Source organism: Molothrus aeneus, chromosome 27 (genome assembly GCF_037042795.1).
Source record: "Molothrus aeneus isolate 106 chromosome 27, BPBGC_Maene_1.0, whole genome shotgun sequence".
Classification (NCBI taxonomy): domain Eukaryota; kingdom Metazoa; phylum Chordata; class Aves; order Passeriformes; family Icteridae; genus Molothrus; species Molothrus aeneus.
The window spans coordinates 4,099,389-4,125,243 of NC_089672.1; the positions used below are offsets into that span (position 1 = coordinate 4,099,389).

Genomic DNA, 25,855 nt, shown 5'->3' on the forward strand with positions numbered 1-25,855 from the left:
GGGACAGCGGGGTGGGGACACAGTGCTGGCCCCAATAAAGGAGCTGCTGATCCTGGACAGAGCCTGTCCTTGGGGGGACGGGGAGGAAACACAGTGGGGGGACACGGGGAAGGGCAGGGAGGGTACATGGGGGACACGGGGAGGGGACAAGCAAGCACTGAACCTGAGGCAGGTCAGTCACTTTGTCAGTAACATTCTGCTCGTGCTCTTACTCGAAGCTGAACGCGGCATTTGACCTGAGGCTGTAGAAAAAGGTTCCAAAATTGATTGATAGCACTGAGGTTACGGGTGTGTAGTTCAGTTAGAAGCATGTAACGTCACAGGGTAGAAAACTTAGAGATTAGAGTTTTAGAATACAGTAATATATATATATAGAGAGAGAGCAAAATAAAAGTTTTAAGGCAGAAACTAATCCTTCATGAATTTCGGTAGTATTTTGTAATTAGACAGAAAATTGAGGAGTTTGAGTGATTAGTTATTGAGTTAAAAATAAAACAATTTAAGTGTCCTTTCTTAATTAGATAGTTTAACCGTAAAAGACTTTGTAGAGGAAAATAATTGGCTATTTTATAACTCATTAGTAGACAACTACAGTACTCACTACTTGCAAGACTCTTACAATAAATGAAAAAAAAAAAAATTAAGCCTGAACACAAAATACCATCTCAAGTACCTTCAATGCCTACCTCAATAGAATAAAAAAGGGGTGTGAAAAAAGCCAATCACTTGTTTTTTAAATTTTAAAAGTTTAACAGTAATAAAATGGTTATAAAAAATAGTAATACAATGACAGTAATAACAAAATGGTTATAAAAAATAGTAATACAATTAGAGTAATAACAATGTGGACAAATTGAATTAGGACAATATGAGACAATAAATATAAATAGTTACGGATGTCCAGGTACCTTTTTCTGGGCAGCATGAGCCCGAAAAAGGACACAGTTAACAGAGGATTAACCCTTAAAAACAACAGCCTGTTGCATATTCATACACTTCATACATGATGCATAAATTCCATTCAAACACAGGATTCTGTTTGGTCATCATCAACTTCTTGCTCTGAATCCTGACAGCACCTTCGAGGTGGAAGAAGTTCATTTCTTCTGATAATGGAGCAATAAATTCTCTTTCTCTGAAAGATTCAGGTGTCCTGTGGCTGCTGTCTGGTGTGAGTCCTTTCTTTAAAGAAAAGTATCTTACATAGCAGAGTTTCTATTTGAACATTTTTTATAACCTAAACCTATATTTAACACAGTACTTAAGAGAATTAATACAGCATTACTTTCTAACACTACACATATAATATTCATTTTAATATTTGCGAAAAGCCAACCATAAAATGCATGCATTTTTTACACCTGTAAGCAGCCTTTTCCATTTGCATTCCCATACATTGTGGGATACAATACATACATTGTGAGTCTGTGAGAATTATACTAGCAGGATGTTTACAGTCATTTGGTGTGAGTGTCTGTCTGTCCTTCCAGGGTACTTTTCAGCAGTTGCTTAAAATATGGGGAGCAGATACCACTGTCCCTTAGTGCTTTTCACAATTCCTTTATCTCCTGAGGTGGGGTAGCCACCCATGTTCTAGGTCCACCGGCTTGCTGGCTGAATAGCACAGGCATTGCTAAAGGATTTAGACTTTCTTCTTTGCAAATCTGGCCTCTGACTTCATCCCAGTCTGTTAGTTGAAAATTATCAAAAGATTTTTGTGAGTTTTCTAATTTTGGGATTAATGCTGGCGATTTTTCAGGGTTTAGTGTCTCATTTTGGGTCGAGAAATCTGTCCCAAACACTGGGGGGGACTCTGGAGCTATTTGGGAACAGTTCTTTTTCGAAATTCTTTTGTGTTGGGATCAAAGGGTTGGCATCTGCAGGGGCGAAATAATTCTCTGTCTGTCCTGTATGTATTAAAGCAGCTGTCATATTCCAGCCTCCCCCTCCTCGTCGCACGGTTTGTGTGCGGGGATGTGGCTGTGCAGACGAATCGTGACACAAAGTAGTCCCGCTCGGTACTAGGAGTGCGGAACGCGAAATCGCGGAGGCACACCAGGTATGGCTTGTGCGGAATCGCGCGCTGCGGCCGCGCCCGGCTCCTCAAGGTCCGGCAGAGGGAGAGAAGCGGAAGGATACAAACAAAGCGCTGCAGTTTTCGCCTGCTGTGGTGCCGTGTACGGACCCGGTGGCGGCAGAAGCGGCGTGACAGGGCACAGGGATGCCGGCTGTGCCCGGGCAGCGGCACGCAGCGGCTCGGAACCGGGACCGGGCTGTACCAAAGCTGCGGCAAAAGCAGTCAGGGGGTAGCGGCGGGGCCGTGGGTTAGGGTTAGGGTTCCGGGAAGCAGCGCTGTGGTTGGATGAGCCGGCGCGGAGTGATATCGCTGGTCCGGGGGTTGTAGCAACTGCGCATGCGTGGGTTGCCTCACTAGGTCCGCGGAGACGCACGGCGGGGGGATGGCGGGCCGGGGGGTGCGGGACGTGGCGGAGCCGCGGAAACGGGACACGGGGCTGCGGCTGCGGAAGGCAACGCCGGCACGGCCGTGGTGGCAGGAGGCGGCGGAGCCGCGCCATCCAGCAGCTCTGAAGCGGGGGGCCGCGGTGGGGAAGGCGTGGCCCGGCCCGCCATGCAGCGGCGGCGGCGGCGGCGGCGGCAGGAGCGAGAAAGCGACTACGGGCGGCGGCGGGGCGGCCTCATCAGCGGCAGATGCTCCCGGGGTGGCGGGAGGCGGGAGATGATCCCGGAGTGACGGGAGGCGGGAGGAGCGGCGGGAGGCTGCTGCGGGGGCCCGCGGCGTGCAGCCGCTGGGGGCTGGGGTGGCTGCCGGCCCGGCGGGCAGGGGCGGCGCGGACGGGAGGCTGGGCTGGAGCGGCGGCAGGCGCGGTAGAGACCGCAGCCACCGGTGCAAACGCCGCGGCGCCGGCACGGGGCGCCCCGGTCCCGGCGCAAGCGGTGCCGTGCCGGGACCAGGGGATTGCGCTGAAACGCCGGCAGGGACGGGGTCTGCCCTGCCGCGGGGCCCGTGGGCGGCTCGGGGTGCGCTGCGTGCGCTTGAACGCCGGGCGGGGGGGGCGGGGGGGGGGGGTGGGCGCGGGCTTCCCGCCGCAACGCGCACAGGGGGCGCTGGGGAAGCAGCGCGCGGCCGCGCCAGGCGTGCTCGGCACCGCGGATCCGGGAGCCGCAGAAGACTGCGAAGACGCAGCAGCGACGGGACTTGGGCCACCCCTGGCCTCGCTGTGTCGGCAAAGGGGGCGCGGGGGACGTGGGGGGCGGCAGGAACGGCTGCACTCGCGGGTAGCGGGGGCAGGGGGATTGGGGCCGTGGTGAGGGTGGCGGGCGGGCTCCTAGAGGCGGGATTAGGGGGCGGGGCCGGGAGTTTGGCGAAACCGGGGGCGGGAACCACGGTAGCCGGGACAGCAGGGACGAACGGGATGGCACGGGCGGTGGGAGGGGCCGGGGGGACGGGTGTCGGGACCGCGAGGGCGGGGGGCAGGGCGGCAGGGGCGAGCAGCACCGCGGCTACCGGAGCGACGGGAAGGTGGGGGGCGTGTCCCGCTGGAGCCTCGCGGCGGCGAGGGGCGGAGTCGCAGGAGGGGCGGAGCTCGGCGGGGCGGCTGCTGCTGGCACCCCCCGTGCGGCAAACACAGCTCAAGCCACGCCCTGCAAGCTGGGACAAGCCCCGCGGCAGCCATGGCCCGGCAGGAGGTGCTATTAAAGTGCTTTAAACACCTCTGTCCCAAAAGTGTCTTGTAAATACAGCATTGGGGAAATTCATTAAAGTCCGATCTATGAGGTTTTTTTTAACTCCTGTTGTGGTACTATAACTTTACGACAGTCGCGCTTTACAACGCCTTTTACGACAGTCGCGTGTCACGGCCCCTTTTGCGGCAGTAGCGCTTTACAGCACCTTTTACGACAGTCGCGCTCTACGGCACCTTTTACGACACTGCTGCGTTACGGCACCTTTTGCGACAGTCGCGCTTTACGGCACTTTTAACGACAGTCGCACTTCACGGCACCTTTTACGACAGTCGCGCTTTACGGCACCTTTTACGACAGTCTCGCTTTACGGCGCCTTTTGCGACAGTCTCGCTTTACGGCGCCTTTTGCGACAGTCGCGCTTTACGGCAGCTTTTACGACAGTCGCGTTTTACGGCGCCTTTTACGACAGTCGCGCTTTACGGCGCATTTTTGCGACAGTCTCGCTTTACGGCACCTTTTACGACAGTCTCGCTTTACGGCGCCTTTTGCGACAGTTGCGCTTTACGGCAGCTTTTACGACAGTCGCGCTTTACGGCACTTTTGCGACAGTGTTGCTTTACGGCGCCTTTTACGACAGTCACGCTTTACGGCGCCTTTTGCGACACTGCTGCTTTACGGCAGCTTTTACGACAGTCGCGCTTTACTGCACCTTTTACGACAGTCGCGCTTTACGGCACCTTTTGCGACAGTGGTGCTTTACGGCACCTTTTACGACAGTCGCGCTTTACGGCAGTTTTGCGACAGTCGCACTTTACGGCAGCGGTGCTTTACGGCACTTTTGCGACAGTGTTGCTTTACGGCACCTGTTACGACAGTCGCGCTTTACGGCACTTTTGCGACACTGCTGCTTTACGGCACCTTTTACAACAGTCGCGCTTTACGGCACTACCTTTTATGGACCTTTTACGGTACTTTACGGTTTTTATTTTCTTTTTCATTTATTCCTGATTGATTTTATTTTTTAATTTTAATTTTTTATTTAATTTGTATTTTTCATTTTTCTATTTTTAAAGCTTTTTTTTAAATTTTATTTTTTATTTAATTTGTATTTTTCATTTTTCAATTTTTAAAGCTTTTTTTTAAATTTTATTTTTCATTTAATTTGTATTTTGCATTTTTCTATTTTTAAAGCTTTTTTAAATTTTATTTTTTATTTAATTTGTATTTTTCATTTTTCTATTTTTAAAGCTTTCTATTTTATTTTTTCAATTTTATTTTTTATTTAATTTGTATTTTTCATTTTTCTATTTTTAAAGCTTTTTATTTTTTAAATTTTGTTTTTTATTTAATCTCTAGTTTTCATTTTTCTATTTTTAAAGCAAAAAATTTTATTTAAAAAATTTTTTTAAATTTAATTTTTATTTTTCATTTTTCTATTTTTAAAGGTTTTTAAAATTTTTTTATTTTATTTTTAATTTAATTTTTAGTTTCCATTTTTCTATCTTTAAAGCTTTTTTAATTTTATTTTTTATTTAATTTTTTATTTTTCATTTTTCTATTTTTACAGCTTTTTTTAATTTTATTTTTAATTTTTTTTTTATTTAATTTTTATTTTTCATTTTTCTATTTTTAAAGGTTTTTAAAATTTTTTTATTTTATTTTTAATTTAATTTTTAGTTTCCATTTTTCTATCATCTTTAAAGCTTTTTTAATTTTATTTTTTATTTAATTTTTTATTTTTCATTTTTCTATTTTTACAGCTTTTTTAAATTTTATTTTTAATTTTATTTTTTATTTAATTTTTATTTTTCATTTTTCTATTTTTAAAGCTTTTTAATTTTTTAATTTTATTTTTTATTTAATTTGTATTTTTCATTTTTCTGTTTTTAAAGCAAAAAATTTTGTTTTAAAAATTTTTTTAAATTTAATTTTTATTTTTCATTTTTCTATTTTTACAGCTTTTTTAAATTTTATTTTTTAATTTTATTTTTTATTTAATTTTTATTTTTCATTTTTATATTTTTAAAGTTTTAAATTTTTTTTAAATTTTATTTTTTATTTAATTTGTAGTTTTCACTTTTCCATTTTTAATGCTGTTTCTTTTGTTTTTTTAATTTATTTTTAATTTTTATTTTTCATTTTTCTATCTTTAAAGCTTTTTTTATTTTATTTTTTATTTAATTTGTATTTTTCATTTTTCTCTTTTTAAAGCATTTATTTTATTTTTAAATTTTTTTTAAACTTAATTTTTATTTTCATTTTTCTATTTTTAAAGCTTTTTATTTTATTTTAAAATTTCATTGTTTATTTAATTTTTATTTTTCATTTTTTTATTTTTAAAGCTTTTTATTTCTTTTAAATTTTATTTTAATTTAATTTCTATTTTTCACTTTTCCATTTTTAAAGCTGTTTCTTTTGTTTTTTATTTTAATTTTTAATTTTTATTTTTCATTTTTCTATTTTTAAAGCATTTTTAAAATTTTATTATTTATTTAATTTTTATTTTCATTTTTCTATTTTTAAAGCTTTTTATTTTATTTTAAAATTTCATTGTTTATTTAATTTTTATTTTTCATTTTTCTATTTTTAAAGTTTTAAATTTTTTTTAAATTTTATTTTAATTTAATTTCTATTTTTCACTTTTCCATTTTTAAAGCTGTTTCTTTTGTTTTTTATTTTTATTTTTAATTTTTATTTTTCATTTTTCTATTTTTAAAGCTTTTTATTTTATTTTTTAATTTTTTTTTAAACTTAATTTTTATTTTCATTTTTCTATTTTTAAAGCTTTTTATTTTATTTTTAAATTTCATTGTTTATTTAATTTTTATTTTTCATTTGTCTAGTTTTAAAACTTTTTATTTCTTTTAAATTTCATTTTAATTTAATTTCTATTTTTCACTTTTCCATTTTTAAAGCTGTTTCTTTTGTTTTTTATTTTTATTTTTAATTTTTATTTTTCATTTTTCTATTTTTAAAGCATTTTTTTAATTTTATTTTTTATTTAATTTTTATTTTTCATTTTTCTATTTTTAAAGCTTTTTATTTTATTTTTTAAATTTTTTTAAACTTAATTTTTATTTTCATTTTTCTATTTTTAAAGCTTTTTATTTTATTTTAAAATTTCATTGTTTATTTAATTTTTATTTTTCATTTTTTTATTTTTAAAGCTTTTTATTTCTTTTAAATTTCATTTTAATTTAATTTCTATTTTTCACTTTTCCATTTTTAAAGCTGTTTCTTTTGTTTTTTATTTTTATTTTTAATTTTTATTTTTCATTTTTCTATTTTTAAAGCATTTTTTTATTTTATTTTTTATTTAATTTTTATTTTTCATTTTTCTATTTTTAAAGCTTTTTATTTTATTTTTTAAATTTTATTTTTTATTTAATTTTACTTTTCATTTTTCTATTTTTAAAGCATTTATTTTAGTTTTAAAATTTTTTTATATTTAATTTTTATTTTTCATTTTTCTATTTTTAAAGCTTTTTAAAATTTTTTTAAGTTTTACTTTTAATTTAATTTTCATTTTTCATTTTTCTATTTTTAAAGGGTTTTAAAAATTTTTTTAAATTTTATTTTTAATTTTTTTTTCATTTTTCTGTTTTTAAAGCTTTTTATTTTGTTTTTTTAATTTTATATTTTTAAAATTTTTCTATTTCTAAAGCATTTTAAAATTTTTTAATTTTGTTTTTTATTTAATCTTTATTTTTAATTTTTCTATATTTAAAACTTTTTATTTTTTTAATTTTATTTTTTATTTAATTTTTATTTTTAATTTTTCTATTTTTAAAGCTTTTTATTTTTTTTTTATTTGGTGCTGCCCAGACCAATTGAAGCTGGTGATTGTGGTGGTGTTTGAGGGTCTTGCATTACGGCACTACCTTTTATGGAACTTTTACAGCACTTTACAGCACTTTACAGTTCTTATTTTGTTTTTCATTTATTTTAAATTAATTTTGTTACTTTAATCACTCTGCCGCTGATTGTGGTGCTGTTTGAGGGTCCCCAGCACAAGGGAAGAGACAAGAATCTTGACTCCACCTTTCAGAAGGCTGAAATATTATTTTATGATCTCTATTCTATTAAAAGAAAATGAGATATTAGAACTACACTAAAAGGGCAAGGAGACATCAGAAAGCTGGAAAGGAATGAATAATAAAAACCTGGGACTGCTCACAGCCCCGACACAGCTGGACCATGATTGGTCATCAAGTAGAAACAATGCACAGGAGACCAGTCCAAGATGCCCCTGTTGCTAAACCATCTCCAGCCCACACTCCACAGCCAGCAGATTGTTATTGGTTCCATTTCTGTTCTGAGGCTTCTCAGGAGAAAAATCCCAGCAAAAGGATTTTCATCAAACACGTCAGTGCCAGGTGGTGATGGCACAGGCAGCATCGGCCGGCCGAGGTCACTGTGTCATCCCTGCCAGCCCAGGTGTCACAGCAAGGAGCAGAGAGTTCACCCTGTGCTCAGCCTGTGCTCACCCAGCCCTGCCAAGGGACCGGCTGCCAAAACAGAGCCGTGCCATGCATGCCAGTGTCTGCATGGCACGGAGAGGACATGAAAAGCCACTGAGGAAGCTGCCACCTCCTCCCTGAGCTCTGCCCTGCAGGCCGGGCCATGGGCAGCCACTTTGGGAAGGCTGCATTTGCTGCCCATCAGCTGCTCTGTGTCTGACAGGAATTGAAATAGCCCAGGTTTGGGTTGGTGCTGAGCAGAGGGCAGGGAGGAGAAAGGGAGAAGGCTGTGCTGCAGGGCAGGTGGATCCAGGCAGAGCCAGTTTGGGAAACAGCCTTGTCTAACAGCATTTCATTTTCCAGTTCTACTACATTGCATTTCATTTTGCACTTCTGCTAGAACTGCAGGTCAACAGGTTTCAAATATCCTCCTCAGTCCCAGCAGCCTGCTTGAAAGTGCTGTGTCTTTATCAGACCATTGATGGTCCTTCTGAAATGTGAGTCTCACTGGCTGCATCCAAACCTTGTGCTTGAAAAGCATTCCTAATTAAAGCAGATTGGGCCTTTGGGGAAGAAGGGGCTGCAAAGCATTTCCTAAAGCATTTTCTACTCCAATTTCATTGTGAGGAAATGCACCTGAAGGATGATGCAGGGATTAGGATTGAGAGAAAGATGAGTTTGGTGGGTCAATTTTACTTTGAGAGCTTGAGAAGCACAGGAAGCCCAAGTGATGATCCCAGAGGGTTGAACACAGAGGTTTCACCCTCCCAGATATACAAGGGCCTTAAACTTAAAACCACTGCTCTCAGCACGGAGCTGTCTCAATGCTGCATTAATGTTTTCTCCTCTTTGTGCACGTGTAGAATTGAAATCCCTCTTGGGGAGGAAGCTTATTCCAAGTAAATTCCTAAACAATCACCTGAAAAAACCACTGAAATGTTCTTTCACTTGATTTGCTACTCCCTGCCAAATGCATGCGCATGCCAGGTCTTGAGCCTGGTACTGGAGCTGAGCCTTGAAGGAGGAATTATCTACGCAAGGCTTCTCCTTCAGTTTTGGGATCCAGTGCTGATTGCAACCAGGTCTGGTGAGAGAAGTGATCATAAATACACCACGTTACTGCGTGGCTCGTGAAAAATGAAGAGCAGGTTTGGCCCAAGGCAGGTGTCGTGGTCAGATCCTGTCTGCTCTGCACGGAGTTTTTGGTCTCTGGGAACCTCTCGTGTGGGGCAGGAGTTCATGTTGCAGCATCTCCTGCTGGGCTTCACTCCCAGATGCTCCAGTCATGATAGCTGAGGGTTACCTGGCTGCACTGGCCAAAGATGCTCTGCTAAAACACCTTCTCCTTCAATTCTTTCAGGTCCCATCAGCTTTCACAGCCTTGTATATTTTTAAATCCTTTGACATTTGAAACACTGTTCCCCTGCAAGGCCTTCTCCTAAATCCCAGCTTCTCAAAAGGCCCAAAGGGACAGGGTTGGCCAAGGGTGGAGCTGTTCTGGGTTTGTTGGTGGTGCCTTGTAGTGAACAGTGTGTTCAGAGCTGCTCTGCTGGTTCTGCTTATCACTTTGACAGGGAAGGAGTGTGCTGGGATATGATAAATCACTGAATTGTCACTTCTAAATGCTGCTTGCAATGAAAACATTGTGTATAAACCCTCCTAAATGGTGCTAAATTTGTCTGCTATATTTCTTCCCTCCCACCCCACCACTGCTGCTCTAAGTATGATCCCTTAGTAGCTCAGTCTTTGTTTGTGTTTGACATTTATGCCCACTTGCCCCAAAGCTCTGGGGGTTCTTTTTAAAATATGATATTGATTTTTTTCTTGGTTTAAAAAAAAACCCTGAAATGCACACAAACACACACACACACACACACACACACACACACACACACACACACACACACACACAAAAGAAGCAGGTCTCCATGGCTCAGCCCTGAGTGGTGAAGGAAGAGCAACAAGAAGGGTGGTTTGTGGTGCAGGAGAAAGTCTCTGCAAGGCTTAAAGGAGCATCCTATTTCCACAGATGGCTTTTCTTTTTTTTTTAATGGGTTATGGTGCTGGGAAGATCTGGAAAGAGTGCAAGTCCCTCATTCCAGTTTGGATGTCTTGTTTTAAGAAATGTGTTCTTTCAGCTCTTGGAGAGCACAGTTTTGGATTCATCCTCACATCCTCCAGTCTTGGTGGCTCTGTTGGTTTTTTATTTCCCTTTCTCTGCCCTTTTCCCTGCCCTCACTCCCCTGATGGCTGCAGGGGATGTGATTCAGGCACTCATCATTGCTCTGTATCTTCTTCACAGAGCTAAAACTGACTGGGTCTTTCACCCTCCTCTCACAGCAGTGGTGCAGAGTGAGGCACATGGCAGGGCAGGACTTTTAGCTGTTGTTTTATCTTCTGGTTTGATGTTTAACACATGAGGGAGAACCCCAAGCCCCTGCTCACCATGCCAGGCTGGGCTGCAGGGGAGCACATTGACAGCAACACAGTGGCTGCACCACAATCAATCAATCTGATAGAAGAAGGGTTTAAGGCTTCTAAAAGTGCCATGGTGACTGAGCTGAGCCCAACCTGGGCCTAGCTTAATCCCTGATCTGTGTAAAGCCCTCTTCTGTGCTTTCCTGAGGCTGGGACAGCTGGAGAGGTTGCTCTGCATGAGCCCAGGATGGCAGCTGTGGGCTGAAACTCACTGAGCTGCCTCCCCAGCACGGGATGGGGTTGTGAGGGGTTTAAAAGAAAAAGCATTACAATGTCTTTGTCATCTTCCATGCTCGCTTAAGCTGGCTGTTGGTGATTTGTAGTATTTTTTAAAATAAAAACCAAATGCTTTCCCTTTATAAGTAAATATGCTATGAAGAGGGCTTCAAAGGAAAGATGATTAATTACTATCCAACTGTTGCTAAATTCATTGCTTGATGGTCCATATACTGCATTTTTTAATGTTACTGATACCTGACACAGACCATTCCCAAGCTGTTTGATAATTATTTATCAGCCATCTGCATCAGCATCATCTGCATGACCAGTGATGGCCAAAAAGCAGGAAGGAGAGAAAGGGGTTAAGCTGTAGGCAGGAAAGGGAAGGCAGAAACCAAGCAGCAAACAATTGGTACCTGGGCTCAAATGAAGACTAAAAGTGGGAAAAAATGGCTTAATTGAAAAATCTGTCTATTGTGTGTGCAGTCTCCAAGGGGAAACAAACAAACCCATTCAACGGAAGGGGGAAAAAAGGGCAAAGAATTAAAAAATCCTTGTGCTGTTGTGCAGAACTGGGGGGTTTAACTCTTCCCAGTCTCTTCCCAGTCTCAGGCAGAAATATTTTTATTACCAAACCATCTCCCTTTTTAAAGCATTTGGTTGGATTGAGTAATTTCTTAAGTCCACCATCATCAGGACCAGTTTGGGTTTGGCAGCTCAAACACCTTGGCAGGGCCAGGACAAGTTCAGTGGTTCTCCCTGTCCTAAAAGAGAGGAGAAAAGGGAAGTTAAGCTCACTGCAGAATCAAAGACTCCTGCATTTCATCTTTTGGCTTGCATTGCTCACCATGGAGTTTTAGCCATAAAAAAGGGGGAGGTGGCACCAAATTGAATTAAAAAGTGCCCTTTCCCAGTGTTTTTATTCCAGACATTCAAAGGAAGCTCATTTTTCTTCTAGGATTCTTTCTCTAATTTAAGCAGAACCATTTTCATCCCAGACCCCACTCATCAGTTGTTCAATCCTTTGGCACTGGATCTGGACAAAGGAAGGGACACATCTGGGTCACAGGAAAGCACGGAGAGAAACTCTCCAAAACTGGACAGAGAAAAATGAAATGCAGGAAGACAGAGCCTGCAGACAGAGAAAAATGAAATGCTGGAAGACTTACCTGCAGCTGGATGCTCTTTGCAGTGGGCTTCCTTTAAAGGAATGGATTTGCTGCTAAACACATCTCAGGCTCAGATGTGACCAGGAGAAGGTGGGATGGAGATGAGGAGTCAGACGGGGAATAGCCAGGGAGATGCAGGGCCCAGGAACATCAAGGATGGAGAAGAGAAGGAGCAGGGATTGTTCTCCTTGTTTAGATCCATCAGTGCTGGGAGCTTGGGAAGCACATGAGGGTACCAGAGGGATGCTGGGCAGGAGCAGGAGAACTCCAGGATAAGGGCAAGCTGCTCCCACTCCAGGGCTGGGCCAGGGAAGGAGGGGAATTGTTTCTCTCCCCTTTCCAGTGGGATGCAGGTGCCACCCCATGCAGAGGCAGGAAAACTGCCTTGCAATCAAGTACAAAACCTGCCTGGCAAGCCCAGGATGCCAGCAGCCATTTCTCCTGGATTTCCCGCTTACAGGCATTTTAAGCTTGCTTTGTCTCAAAAGCACCTTTTTTGCCAAGGGCATTCCCATTTCTTTTGGATCCTGAGCAGAGGTTTGGAAAGCTGACTTTGATGAGGGAACTGTTTCCTATTTTGATCCGTGTTAACTCGGAGTTTCCCTCGGCACCAAAATCAGGAGGTGAACCCAACCCTTGAAGGACCATAAGATCCTAACTATGCAATCCCCAATCTCCTCAGCATTGGCTTGTAGAACCTTCTCAGGGTTAATTTAGCAAACTTAAGGGTTTGGCAAGTTCAGGATCAAAACAACCAAAAATTTCATTAAAAAGATACTGAACTGAAGCTGGGTAAAAGCTGATGACTCATTACAACAATTCAGTAAAAAGGAGGCAGGATTGATCCTGTGAAAAATGCCAATTGCTTGTTTTTAAAATTTTAAAAGTTTAACAGTAATTAAATGGCTATAAAAATAGTAATACAAATAGAGTAATAATAATTTGGACAAATTAAATTAGGACAATATGAGACAATAGAGACAAAGAGTTACGGACGTCCAGGTACCTTTTTCTGGGCAGTATAAGCCCAAAAAAGGACCCACGTTATCAAAGGATAACCCTTAAAAACAACAGCCTGTTGCATATTCATACACTTCATACATGATGCATAAATTCCATTCAAATACAGGATTCTGTCTGGTCATCATCAGCTTCTTCCTCTGAATCCTGACAGCACCTTCGAGGCAGGAAGAAGTTCATTTTTTCTAATAAGAGAGCAATAAATTCTTTTTCTCTGAAAGATTCAGGTGTCCTGTGGCTGCTATCTCGCTGCGAGTCCTTTCTTTAATAAAAGTATCCTACATAGCATAGTTTCTATTTGAACATTTTTTATAACCTAAACCTACATTTAACACAGTACTTAAGAGAATTAATACAGCATCATTTTCTAACACAACACATATAACATTCATTTCAATATTAGCGAAAAGCCAATCATAAAATACATGCACTTTCCACAGCGGCCAAACCCCAACATTCAGCGGTTCCCTCGTTATTTAATTGCTGTTTAACCTGTTTAATTGTTATTTAATTGTTTTAATTCAATCATTCCCTCCCCCTCACGCCGCTCCGACCGCGACTTCCGACCCCGCGTCAGCGGCGCCGCGCGCCGTCTCCACGGCGACGGGGCCGTAAAGCGCGGCCGCGCGGGTGTCGCAGCTGCTCGGCGGGCAGAGCGGCGCGGCCCAGCGGGCCGGGGAGCCGCGGCCATGGAGATGCCGCTGCCGCCCGACGGTGAGGGGCCATCGGGGGCGCCGGGGGGAACGGGGGGCGACCGCGGGAATGGGAGGGAGAGCGGGGCATGACGGCGCTGCTTCCCCACAGACCAGGAGCTGCGGAATGTCATCGACAAGCTGGCGCAGTTTGTGGCGCGGAACGGGCCCGAGTTCGAGAAGATGACGATGGAGAAGCAGAAGGAGAACCCCAAATTCTCCTTCCTCTTCGGGGGCGACTTCTACGGCTACTACAAGTACAAGCTGGCCCTGGAGCAGCAGCAGCGTGAGTGGGGCCTGCGGCTTGGGCAGGGCCGGCTCGGGGCTCCCTCCCTCGCCGGCCGCGGGGTCTCGGGGTCGGCCGGCGGAGACACTTTTGTCTCTTCTGGTCTCGTCCTGCTCCGCCGGGACCGGTTTGCAGCCTCTTCCTGCGCTCGGGGTTCCCGGTAGTTGGCTCAGCGCTGCCCACGGCTCCTCACGGCCCCGGTTGTGGGTTTGGAGGCGGGGAGCGGCAGGGACGGGCAGCGTGGTGAGACGGAGCTCGGCACCTGGAGAGCCGGAAGTCACTCGGCTTGTCCTGGAGTTGTCCCTCTGGAAGTGCACAGGGAGTTGCTGACTCTCCTCTTTGGCACCATCCACCTGTGATTTTGCGTTAACCGTAGAATCATAGAATATGCTGAGTTGGAAGGGACCCATCAGGATCATCGAGTCCAACTCCTGGCCCTGCACAGGACACCCCAAGATTCCCACCAAGTGTCAGAGCATTGTCCAAGCAGCTCTGGAGACCCCTCTCACCCCCTCAGAGCGAGGCTCTATTTGGAACTGGTGCCATTTTCACCCGTGGGCTGGTGGTAGCAGGTTTCTCTGGGAGGTTTACTTTCAAAGTTTACTCTGTCTGATAGTGTTGTGCAAGCAAAGCCAAGATATCGAGGCTTCCGCACAGATCCAGCCCCTGCCACAGCCATCGCTCCCGCCGGCTGCACCCATCCCAGCCCCTCAGGGCACCCCGTCTGTGGAGGAGCTCATCCAGCAGAGTCAGTGGAACCTGCAGCAGCAGGAGCAGCATCTCCTGGCTATGAGACAGGTTGGTGTGAGATGAGCACTCATCTGGTGTATTCTGGCCTGTCAGTGGCTGTAGGAATTAGGAGTGAAGGGGGAAAGGATGGTATGCTGCTGAGTGGAGCTGGAGGTGAGGGGATGTTGCTTTCCTTACTTTTGTTGTGTGGCAAATGCCATCGTTCCCCTAGAATGGATGTATCCGGTGTGTAGGTTGGGTTATGATTGCATGTGGGTTATGTTACTATGGGACGAGTGATCTATGATTAAAACCTTCTATTTGCTCTTTGAAAAATCTTGTTAGTTTTAGAGTGGAATAAATTGTGACTGCTTTAACCTTGGTTTGATGCTGCAGGTTGCTGGGAACTGCAAGATGTTCCAGTTTGTAGTATTCTGACTTAGATTGGAGGGGAACTGTGTGCTGCTATCAGCTAGCTGATTTTTGCAGGAGACATTTAACTGTTAAAGCTGCTGAAAACCAAACTGAAGAGTTCCTTGTGCCTTGGTTATGTTCCTTATGTTTAAGAGCTTCTTGCAATTATTTTTTTATTACATGATAGATTTTAGAAGTAAACTGAACTTCTCCAGAAAAATATGAAGAGTCTTTTCTTTCCAGAACCAAAGAATTGAAAGATTTTCATGAAGTCACAGTGTTTGTAAAAGACTTTGGTCCTTGAGATTGTCACTTAGGTCCAAGAGGATAAGGATACAGCAGCTTCATTCTTTAAAAGAATTTTGGCTGTAATGTAATTCTTTCTCTTTTTTTTTCCTTTTTTTGTTTTTTTTTTTTTTTTTAATCAGGAACAAGTCACATCAGCAGTAGCCCTTGCAATCGAGCAACAAATGCAAAAAGTTTTGGAGGAAACCCAGTTAGATATGAATGAATTTGACAACTTGTTGCAGCCAATAATTGACACTTGCACAAAAGATGCAATCTCAGTAAGTGATCGGAATCTGCACAGGGATTTGGTGGCACTGTGGGTTTGTTTGAATTTTGAGATTCTCTGTACATTAACAGCAGCTTTATATCTATGTTGTGTGGCAGGTAAGATGAAAGCTGTTTCCTGAAAACTCCCCTTCCTGCAGTTACTTCAGAGCTATAGGAAGCCTGTATCGTGGGAACACATTAGACTGACTTAAAATATTTTAAATTTTGCTTTTCTAAGGCTGGCAAGAACTGGATGTTCAGTAATGCCAAGTCTCCTGCACACTGTGAGCTGATGGCCGGGCACCTGCGGAACCGGATAACCGCGGACGGAGCTCACTTCGAGCTGCGCCTGCACCTCATCTACTTAATCAATGATGTTTTGCATCACTGGTAAGAATTCAGTTCTGGGTTTCAGTTTGCTGTTTGGATTAATTTGATGCAGTTTCTCTCCTAGATACAATGCTGGTTTGACTATTTTAACGTATTAATTGTTTTTAGCAGCTGTCCTTAGATGTCCATAGTGTTTTAGTAATCAAATTTAGGTAAAACCATTTTACCTACTTTGTGTGTTTTTTTTCTCCAGACAAGATTTTACAATAAAGTCATTAGGGAGAGAACTCTTTATTTCATGATTCCACTACTTTTAGTATAGCAGAAGTTGAGATGAATTGAATATTCCAATGCACTTAGTGTTATAGTGAAAAAGTTAACTCTTCCCATTCCTTTCTTGAAGCCAGAGGAAGCAAGCACGAGATCTTCTGGCTGCTTTACAGAAGGTGGTTGTGCCTATTTATTGTACCAGTTTTCTAGCAGTGGAGGAGGATAAGCAACAGAAAATTGCCAGAGTGAGTATCTGGTTTTGGTTTAACTGTGATTTTTGCTTTGTTAAGTTGGTGCTATGTAAATTCACAAATAGGCAGGTTCAAGAAGGTGACTGAGATTTTTCTAGTCTGTTTGTCTTCATAAAGTCTGTTATAGGAGGTGCTCTAGTACACATATAAAATAGAACTTCAAAGTCCTTAGGCTTTATTTAAGAGTTATCACAATGATGAATGCATCTGAATCTTTAGTCATTCAAAAATAAATAGAAAAATCCTAGGTCTTATGAAAAGCTGAAGACATAGAAATGCTGTGGCTCAGTATTTCTTTGATTGTTCATAATTTCCTTTCACTCTTATTCATGCAGCTTCTTCAGCTATGGGAGAAAAATGGGTATTTTGATGAGTCCATTATTCAGCAGTTACAAAGCCCAGCTCTTGGACTTGGCCAGTACCAGGTTAGCCACAAAAATACCAGTTTTCTTATTTATGCAAATATTTTGAAAATTATTTTCCTTTTCAAAGTATAATGTTAATTTTTGTCTCCCCTCCCCTCCCTTGAAGTTGCTTACAAGGGATTACAAAAAATAATGTAAAATATAACCTTGTAATTTCAAGCATTCAATAATCCAGCTGCTGATATGGCCCTGGATACAGGATACAGACTGATACAGTCCTGTACACATTTGACACTGTCTTGTATAGCAGGGAGTGTTTGGTTAAAAGGAAACAAACAAACATGGCTTTAAATTGGATACATTGAATATAAAAATTGTAGTGGCAGCAGGAACTTTTCCTTTTTATTATTAATAATGAATGCTGTTGATTTGAGCTGTAGTGGAAAGGCAGTACTAAAGATGGTGGGTTTCAGCCTCAGAGAATATTTTAGGAATATCCACAAACCTTTGTAATGACACTGGGTGGTTCTGCCACCATTATCCTGCATCCTCAGGCATTTTTTTGGAGAGAAGATGAAGGGCAATAGAGAGAATTCGGAACAAGTGGATAAGGTAGGTGTTACAGGTTCAGTGTTCACTTGTTCTTCTTCATTTCTTTTACCAGGCAAATTTGATCACTGAATATGCAACGGTTGTGCAGCCTGTGCAAGTGGCTTTCCAACAGCAGATTCAGAACCTGAAAACTCAACATGAGGAGTTTGTGAACAGTTTAACACAGCAGCAGCAGCAGCAACAGATCCAAATACCCCCACTAGAGAACGAGGTGAAATCAACACCCCCACCTCAAGCCCCCACAGCAGCCCCAACCTCAGCTCCACCATCTGTTCCAGTCACACAAGCAGGTACTGAGCTGACCTGAGACCTGTGCAAAAATCACTGGCTGACAATGTTATGGCTTTTTTTTTTTGTTTGTTTTTTCCCACTCCTTTTTTAATAATGAGGCACAATGCACTGCTGGTTTGGTTCAGGCAAAAGCTTGAATCTGTTCAGAACCTTGCAGCAGGTGCAGGCGGATGCTTGAGTATAAAAAGAACCAAAGAGATGAGTGTTGAATGGATCAGAAATCCTGTCTCTCAGTAATTAGATTTCTGCAGAAGGAATTGATCTGGAGCCTGGTGTGCTGATGTTTTATTAACTGCAAGTGACTTTGATGCTGACAGGAGTCTCTAAATTGTTCCAGATGATGGTAAATCTCAGCTGCCTCTGGCTGGTTCTACAGAGTATGACACAACCGGGTCTGGAGTGCAGGATCCTGCCTCAGGTGGACCACGTGGGCCTGGATCTCATGATCAGATTCCCTCAAATAAACCACCCTGGTTTGACCAACCTCACCCTGTTGCGCCGTGGGGTCAACAACAGGTAAGAAACAGTTCTGAAAACGGATGTGGAGCTTTAGAATGACTGTCTTGGTTGTGGAGGTTGGGAATGACCACCTTGGCTGTGGAAGTGCAGTGAAAAGCTAGAAAGTTGGAAGCTGTGAAAGTTAGAAATCCAGATTTCAATGCCAAGCTTTGTCATTCTGAGTGCAGTTAAAGGCAAAATGTTAATAATCCTATTTCAGTTTGTTAACCATCACGCTATTCCTGTGAACAAGAGCTGTTTGGTTCAGTAACAGTTTGGTCTTTTCCCATCTTTTTTCTGAAGTTGCAGTCATTCAGACTCGTATTTGAAATGTTCTTTCACCTGTGCATGGGCTGTATTTCCTTAAGAAGGTGTATTACTGTGTTCTTCATTCTTGTAACCTAATGACCAGGCTTCTGTACTTCACCTCCAGGGACCACCTCACTGTCCTCCCTGGAATAACAACCACGAAGGAATGTGGAACGAACAGAGAGATCAGGGCTGGAACAATCAGCGAGAGACACCTTGGAACAACCAGCCTGATCCTTCGTGGAACAACCAGTTTGAAGCACCGTGGAACAACCAGCATGAGCAGCCTCCATGGGGTGGGGGTCAGAGGGAACCTCCATTTCGAATGCAGCGGCCACCTCACTTCAGAGGCCCATTTCCTCCACATCAGCAACATCCCCAATTCAACCAGCCCCCGCATCCGCATAATTTCAACCGCTTTCCACCTCGCTTCATGCAGGATGATTTTCCACCTCGCCATCCCTTTGAAAGGCCTCCTTATCCTCATCGTTTTGATTACCCCCAGGGGGATTTCCCTCAAGGTAAAGTGTGTACCAGGCCAGGTTTTCTTCTGTTGGAATGCTGATTGCCATTACAAAATTATTTAGTGATTTGGGATGACAGTTTATCCTTGGTGTGGACTGTTGTGATTTTCCTAAGAAATGCTTAGTTTGGGAGTTTGGGAAGCTACTGCCAAGAACTCAGTAGGAAACACATGCAGAGTTGGATGCTTCCTTGCTTTTTGAGTCTTCCCTAACGAATAAGAAATTGTAGTCCAAATTCAAGTCAGCATCTCTACAGGCACCTCTTTTGCAACTACTTTGCTTTAAAAGTAGTAAGTTCAAAGGTGAGAGGCAGCATTTTCTTGTAAATTTAATCACCTGCACATCAGCCCATAGGTGAGGGCTGTGACCTGTGTAGATGGAGGAAGTTAAGAGGAAGACTGAAAGGATTTGTTCCTGTGCATACACTCATTTATTCTTTCTTTTTATTTTGACTGCCAGGCTCTCTATTTTTCTGCATTTAATGTTGTGTGGCTTGGTAGTGTGTGGTGAAACGATCCTTACCTCCAGTTCTTCCTCCTCATTGGGTTTGTTCTCTTGTGGGAACATGGGAATGTGTGGGAGTGTAACCTGGTGCAGCTTGCCTGGCCAGAGGTAGTTTCCATTTCACCTGCAGGAGTTACTGTTACTCTGGAATGATCCTTGTCAGTGTGAAGGCCAAAGATCACCCTGGTTCTGTGTGACAAGTCATTTAGAAAATAGATTATGTTTCTGTGTAGGAGTTGTTACATTCATCCTAAAAGTTTCTCAATTTTCCAAGTCCAAAAATGGTTGAAAACCAATGGATTTGAGTCCTTTTGATCACAGTATGTCCCAAAGGAAGCAGTGGCTTGGGGCTGAACTATCCTGTTGTCTAGAGAGTGGTTGCTGTGGCCAGGGAGGTAAACGCACTGCATGAGTGTGGACCTGAGCCAGCCTCCAGTCCTTTAGTTCTGGTGCTTTGCTGGATCTGCTGAGATTGGGTTTTAGGATAAATGCACTAATTGAAGTACATCTCTGATTGCCTTCTTTCTTTGATAGCTAAATAAAACATTTTAACCCTCCCACTCTGCAGAAATTGGACCTCCTCATCATCATCCTGGTCACAGATTGCCTCATCCTGGTATCAGCGAGCATCCTCCCTGGGGAGGGCCACAGCACCCAGATTTTGGGCCTCCCCCACATGGATTTAACGGGCAGCCCCCTCACATGCGGCGCCAAGGGCCCCCTCACATGAACCACGATGATCCCAGCCTGGTGCCAAACGTTCCCTACTTTGATCTTCCTGCTGGCCTGATGGCTCCACTTGTCAAAGTAAGTGCTTGCTATGGGACTGATTCAAACCAAGGCACTGGTGAGATGAAAAGATCCAAACCCTGTTGTTGTTACTAGGGACAGTTCAGCATCAATGTGTATGATTTCAAATTCTGCCATCCCACAAGCAGTTGTCTAGGGTATAAGAGCAGGAGTAGTTTGGGGGACTAGGTAGTGGAAATGGTGGGAATTTCCATGTGTTTTGTGCTAGAGGAAGCTGGTCCAACCCACAGTGTGAAAGAATAATTTATACTTACAAGTCTGACCCCTCTTTGTAGGAAATGGAAACCCCCAGTGATTTCCAGATGGCCAGAGAGACCTCACAGATCTGATGGGGCCACTGTATTAGTTCTTCATCATCAGAATTCTCTTGAAGATGTTTTACAGTATCAATGTTATATATATACACACGAAGAAGGATAGAGAACAGGAAACATACCTGTGTCAGCATCTTCAGGGATCCTTACATTTATGTATTCTGTATTTGAACACCAGTTTGTGCCAGGCCTCCATCCAGACACATTAGCACAAAGGTGGATGAGATCTGCATTTCATCTGCCTGGTGAACCACTTAATACTTCAACCTGTGCAGTGCAGGCTTTTCTCAGAGAACTCACAATAGTGATAGCACGAGGGAGCATTGGTTCATCTACAGAATCCTTATTTCCAGATGATTTTTTTATCCAGTATTGAAATTTGAGATCTCTACACAGCTAAATCTGTATTTAACTCTTCAGGTAGCCACCCCATGACACAAATGTAATTTGTTTTGTTTCTGGCAGCTTGAAGATCACGAGTATAAACCTTTAGATCCCAAAGATATACGTCTTCCACCTCCAATGCCCCCCAGTGAGAGACTTCTGGCTGCAGTTGAGGCATTTTATAGTCCACCATCTCATGACAGGCCTAGAAACAGGTAAGAGTAGGTGTAGCCAATAAAATGGTAAGGAAGATGCTCTTAAGAAGGTGCTTTAAATCACAGAGTGCCTCCCTCTCTTTTGCCTGTGTCTTGGTTCTCCTAATGCTCTTGTTGTATTGCAGCTGCACTTGCTGTTTGATCTTATACTGTGATTTGTGAGACAGTTTTTCCCAGACCCTTTTTTCTGTACAAAATCCTGTGAAAATCCTTAAGGTCACAACTGAAGTGGAATTTACACGTGTGGGTTCTATGTGGTTGATTTGTTGCAGTGAAGGATGGGAGCAGAACGGACTGTATGAATTCTTCAGAGCTAAAATGAGAGCAAGGCGGAGGAAAGGTCAAGAGAAGAGAAATAGGTGAGAGCTCCTGTGTGCCACCTTCTGCTTTGTGCTGTTCATCTGGAAGGTGCTTGGGCTAAATGCAGAGGGAAAGGTTGTTCAGCAACATGCTGATGAAATAATGAGTTTCAATGTGCTGGAATTTCTGTCTAATCTGCAGAAAGTGGACATGGCACAGGTTGCCCAGAGCAGCTGTGGGTGCCACATCCCTGGAAGTGCCCAAGGCCAGCTTAAACAGGGCTTGGAGCAATCTGGTCTTGAGGGTGTCCCTGCCCAATGGCAGTGGTTGGAACTGGATAAGCTTTAAGGTCTCTTCCAACCCAAACCGCTTTGTGATTCTGTGAAAGAGTTTTTCACACTTAAGCTTACACTTTCAGTGCAGAAGTGGTGCTTGTGTGTAATTTGAATTTGATCAGGAGTAGATTTGTGTTCCTGGTGCTTCTCCATGGAATCTCACTGGAGTTTCCCTCCTCATTCCTGCAGTGGGCCGTCTCGGTCTCGCAGTCGCTCCAAAAGCCGAGGTCGTTCATCTTCTCGGTCTCACTCACGATCTTCAAAATCATCCGGCTCCTACTCGAGATCCCGCTCTCGTTCCTGCTCTCGGTCGCGATCCTATTCCCGCTCACAGTCCAGGTAGGGCACAGGGGGCTGAGCCTTGGGAACTGGGGGAGTGGGAAACCCCAGCCCTGGAGGCCGATCCAAGGATCCCCGGGGTTGCTCTGTAACTCGTGTGCTCTCCCTTTCAGGAGCCGGAGCAGGTCCCGCTCCTCGCACAGCCGATCGCGCTCCCGCTCCCGGTCTCGCTCCAAGTCCTACTCCCCAGGGAGGCGGCGCCGCTCCCGCTCTCGCAGCCCCACTCCTCCGTAAGCTCTGCTTTGCTCCTCTCTCCTTTTACCTGGGCTCTTTGAACAGAGCCTGCAGGGGCACTGCCTCCTTACCAGGGCATAATTAGCATTTCATCCAAGAGCAGAAAAGATGATGGAGAGCAGATCTAGAAACAATTTATCTGCTAATATTGTAGAGAGAATATCGCTCTATTGTGGTGGCTTTTTATTTTAACAAAACTGCATGCAGCAGTGAAAACTGCAGAACTGTGACGTCTTGTATGCCTTCCTTGGCAGCAGGAGTAATTCTGTGTGTGCTCCATTGGGAAGAGCACAGTGTTTGATTTCCCTTGTGCTGTGAAGCAGGTGATGTGTTTCTGGCACTTCAATAGCTGCATACTCTGATGGCTGTAGTAAAGAATAGCTTAGTAGAGTGTTGGATGTTAATAGCTTAGTAGTAAAGAATAGCTTAGTAGACTGGATAGAATTGTGTTGGATGTTAATGCTTGACGGAATAGAACTGACCCTGTTTTGTGTCAGACTAGTATCACTGGTTCTAAATTTGTTGTTCTTGTTTTCTTAGTTCTTCTGCTGGTTTGGGCTCCAGTTCTGGGCCTTCTATACCAGAATCGAGACTTGGAGAAGAAAATAAAGGCCATCAAATGCTAGTGAAAATGGGTAAGATGCTGTTCTAGAATCTTAGACAAGCCAGGAAACAAAATTAGACACCGAAGTCTTAGATGTAATTCATTAATGCATGTTCATAAGGAATTATTCCTTGGCATTCCAAGGTCAGCAAAAGAATATTCAGAGATGTAAGATGCAGAAGACAGGGATGTGAGTTTGGCATCAGATAGAACTGACCCTACCCAAAGTATTTCATCTCCCTGCAGTGCAGGTCAGCAGAGCTGACTGGACAGATTGGACTTGCACTGCCTTTCTTCTTACCCTCCTAACAGTTTTTAGGGATACTAAAAAGCTGCTGTCAGCTCCTAGAATCTCTGCATATTAATGCTTGTGAAATAAATGGGACAGTTCCTGTGTTGTTTCAGGTTGTCTGTTTCCATCCTGCTTCATCAAACTGATGCTGTCTTTGGTTGTTTCCAAAATGTCTGCGTTTGTCTTCACAATTGTAGTCATAAAAAAGCAGTGAAAGGATTGCAGTGTTGTGTCCTTGCTGCAGGATGGAGTGGATCTGGTGGACTGGGAGCCAAGGAGCAAGGAATTCAAGATCCAATTAAAGGAGGTGATATCCGAGACAAATGGGATCAGTACAAAGGAGTGGGAGTTGCATTGGACGACCCTTACGAAAACTACAGAAGAAATAAAAGTTACTCATTTATCGCACGCATGAAGGCCAGGGATGAATGTAAGTGAACGTTTCTCAGCAATTTAGAGACCTCTATGAACTTGAAAGTGATTTTTGTAAACCCAAATCAAAATAGCAGTAGCTGTTAATTTTTTCTAATGTAACTGATACAGTAAAACAGCAGGTAAGTGGATGTGTACTCTGATTAACACAGCCAGTTTTTCTTTTTAGGCATTGTGTTGTGTTTTAATTTCTGAAATGTTAATTAATAAGCGTGTTCTGTGTAAGTCACTTCCTGGCTGCAATACTGAGCACCTGCATCTTTGAATGTTGCCCTACAAAATCTTGAAGCAGTCACAAAGTTCGTGGAGGGGGAGCTGTGCCACACAAGGGACAGCTGCCACAGCAGGGAGGTCCTTGTGGTTGGAACCAAGTCAGGCCATGCTTGCTGTTCACCCTGCCCTAATCAGAATTTCCTACCATTAGTATCACATTCTGCCAAAGCCAGAATTTGTAATAAATTCCCTGTAGTGCAGGAAGGGTTCAGAAAAAAGACAATTACCCCAAATGATGGATTTGTGCAGAGAGTCTGTGATACATTGAACATTGGCACTTGTCAACAGCTAAAAGGAAGAAGCTGGCATGCTCAATGAAATGTCACTTCTGCCTCTGGATCGGTGCAATCAAATGGGTTCAAATAAAGCCCATAAGGAAAAATTCCTTATTAACAGAACCCTCATTCCACCAAACACTGCAGACAGCTTAGGTAACTGCAGAATGTGTAAGAACTCTTCTCCCTGTTGTTTCAGTGAATCATGAAACACAAGACCCTTCACCATCTGAGTAAGACTCTCTGAAGAAAGATGTCTTGCATCTTCTGCAAAACATTAAACTTTTAGAAATCCTGATTAAAGTCTGGGCAAAGTGACAAATTATGTTAAAACTATGGTGAAAAATTGAAAGCTATGACATGTACCTCAATACTTGTCAATTAGTGCTTAAAACAGCCAGTTGTTACTATGACATGTCTAGCAAGTTTAAAAATTCCCAATTTTCTTGCAAAACTTTCCCATTAGTTCCCCATTTTATAGTAGAATTAAACCCCACTCAAACTGCTCCTGGTGCAGGACTGTGCCTCATTCATTCCTGTGGAAAACAGATATTATGTGATGTGGTTGCATGTTCTCTAGTTCCATAATGTATGTTTATTTCTCTCAAAAGGTTAATTCTATTTGAAGTGGAGGGGTGCTGCCTTGGGATCAAGTCAGACTGATGCTGAGCAGTGTATCCTAATGTCTAAATGGGGAATGAAGCATCTAGTTCCAGTGCAGGTGACCTGTGAGCACTGTGCAAGCTTTTAGAACCTTCCAGTCACCTCCAGGCCCTGCCCAGCAGCTGCTGCAGCCGCCACTCGGGGCAGGACACAAGGCTCAGTTCTCTGGTAGCTTTCCCAGCACTCTGAGGGATGGGTGATGCTTTGTAATGGAACACAGTCTTTGAGCTTTTTATATTTTTGTATATACCCTTTAATAAAAGCTAATTAGTTCAATAGAAGAGAATCCAGTTTCTCTGCTCTACACGTTTCTATCAATGAGATGTTCTTGGAAACTTGCTGTGATCTAAATGAAAAATGAAACAAACCTTTTGTAACTGTTTCCAGAGACCACCAGCTAGAGCTGTTAGGCCCTTACACTGCGCTTCCACTCCCCAGGTCTGTGTGGCAGTTCCCTTTTCCAGTTGTTTGTTTGTAGAGCAAAAACCCTCTTAAAACCATTCAGTTAGTATGGTGGAATATCAGTTTGTTCTAGATCTACTGTAGTTGTGGAACTGTACCCGTCTGTGAATCAGCATACAACACCTGTATGTTACCAACTTGTGAATGTTGTTGTTTTGCCTTCCAATAAACAATTTTTTTAAAATAAAAATGCAGCTGAGATTTCCTGAAGCTTGGCTATAAGCCTTCCTTGTTTGGAATTT

The 25,855-nt window shown here is 42.9% G+C and overlaps 1 protein-coding gene across 3 annotated transcripts; it reads left to right on the top strand.

Moving 5' to 3' along the window:
* Positions 1-13,665: 13,665 nt before the first annotated feature.
* On the top strand, positions 13,666-25,823 carry CHERP (calcium homeostasis endoplasmic reticulum protein). Of its 3 annotated transcripts, XM_066566414.1 has the most exons (17): positions 13,666-13,765; positions 13,856-14,029; positions 14,646-14,827; positions 15,601-15,738; positions 15,966-16,117; positions 16,461-16,572; positions 16,914-17,003; positions 17,608-17,845; positions 18,184-18,362; positions 18,778-19,174; positions 20,250-20,488; positions 21,271-21,404; positions 21,677-21,763; positions 22,229-22,378; positions 22,492-22,608; positions 23,153-23,247; positions 23,753-23,946. In XM_066566414.1, exons 1-17 carry the CDS (start codon positions 13,741-13,743, stop codon positions 23,944-23,946), a joined length of 2,703 nt encoding a protein of 900 aa, XP_066422511.1. In that variant the 5' UTR covers positions 13,666-13,740. The 3 variants fall into 3 exon arrangements, with proteins under 3 accessions (XP_066422511.1, XP_066422509.1, XP_066422510.1); XM_066566413.1 differs by lacking the exons at positions 13,666-13,765; positions 13,856-14,029 and adding an exon at positions 25,100-25,823 and having other exon boundaries at positions 14,158-14,827; positions 23,753-23,938; XM_066566412.1 differs by lacking the exons at positions 13,666-13,765; positions 13,856-14,029 and having other exon boundaries at positions 14,155-14,827.
* Positions 25,824-25,855: the final 32 nt, after the last annotated feature.

What these genes read in the sequence shown, in the direction of transcription:
- CHERP (XM_066566412.1), top strand. Translation starts at nt 14,417, where the DNA reads ATGCTGAGTTGGAAGGGACCCATCAGGATCATCGAGTCCAACTCCTGG. An exon ending in GCACAAAAGATGCAATCTCA is followed by an intron (nt 15,739 to 15,965) that starts GTAAGTGATCGG and finishes TGCTTTTCTAAG; the next exon opens with GCTGGCAAGAACTGGATGTT. An exon ending in AGCAACAGAAAATTGCCAGA is followed by an intron (nt 16,573 to 16,913) that starts GTGAGTATCTGG and finishes TTATTCATGCAG; the next exon opens with CTTCTTCAGCTATGGGAGAA.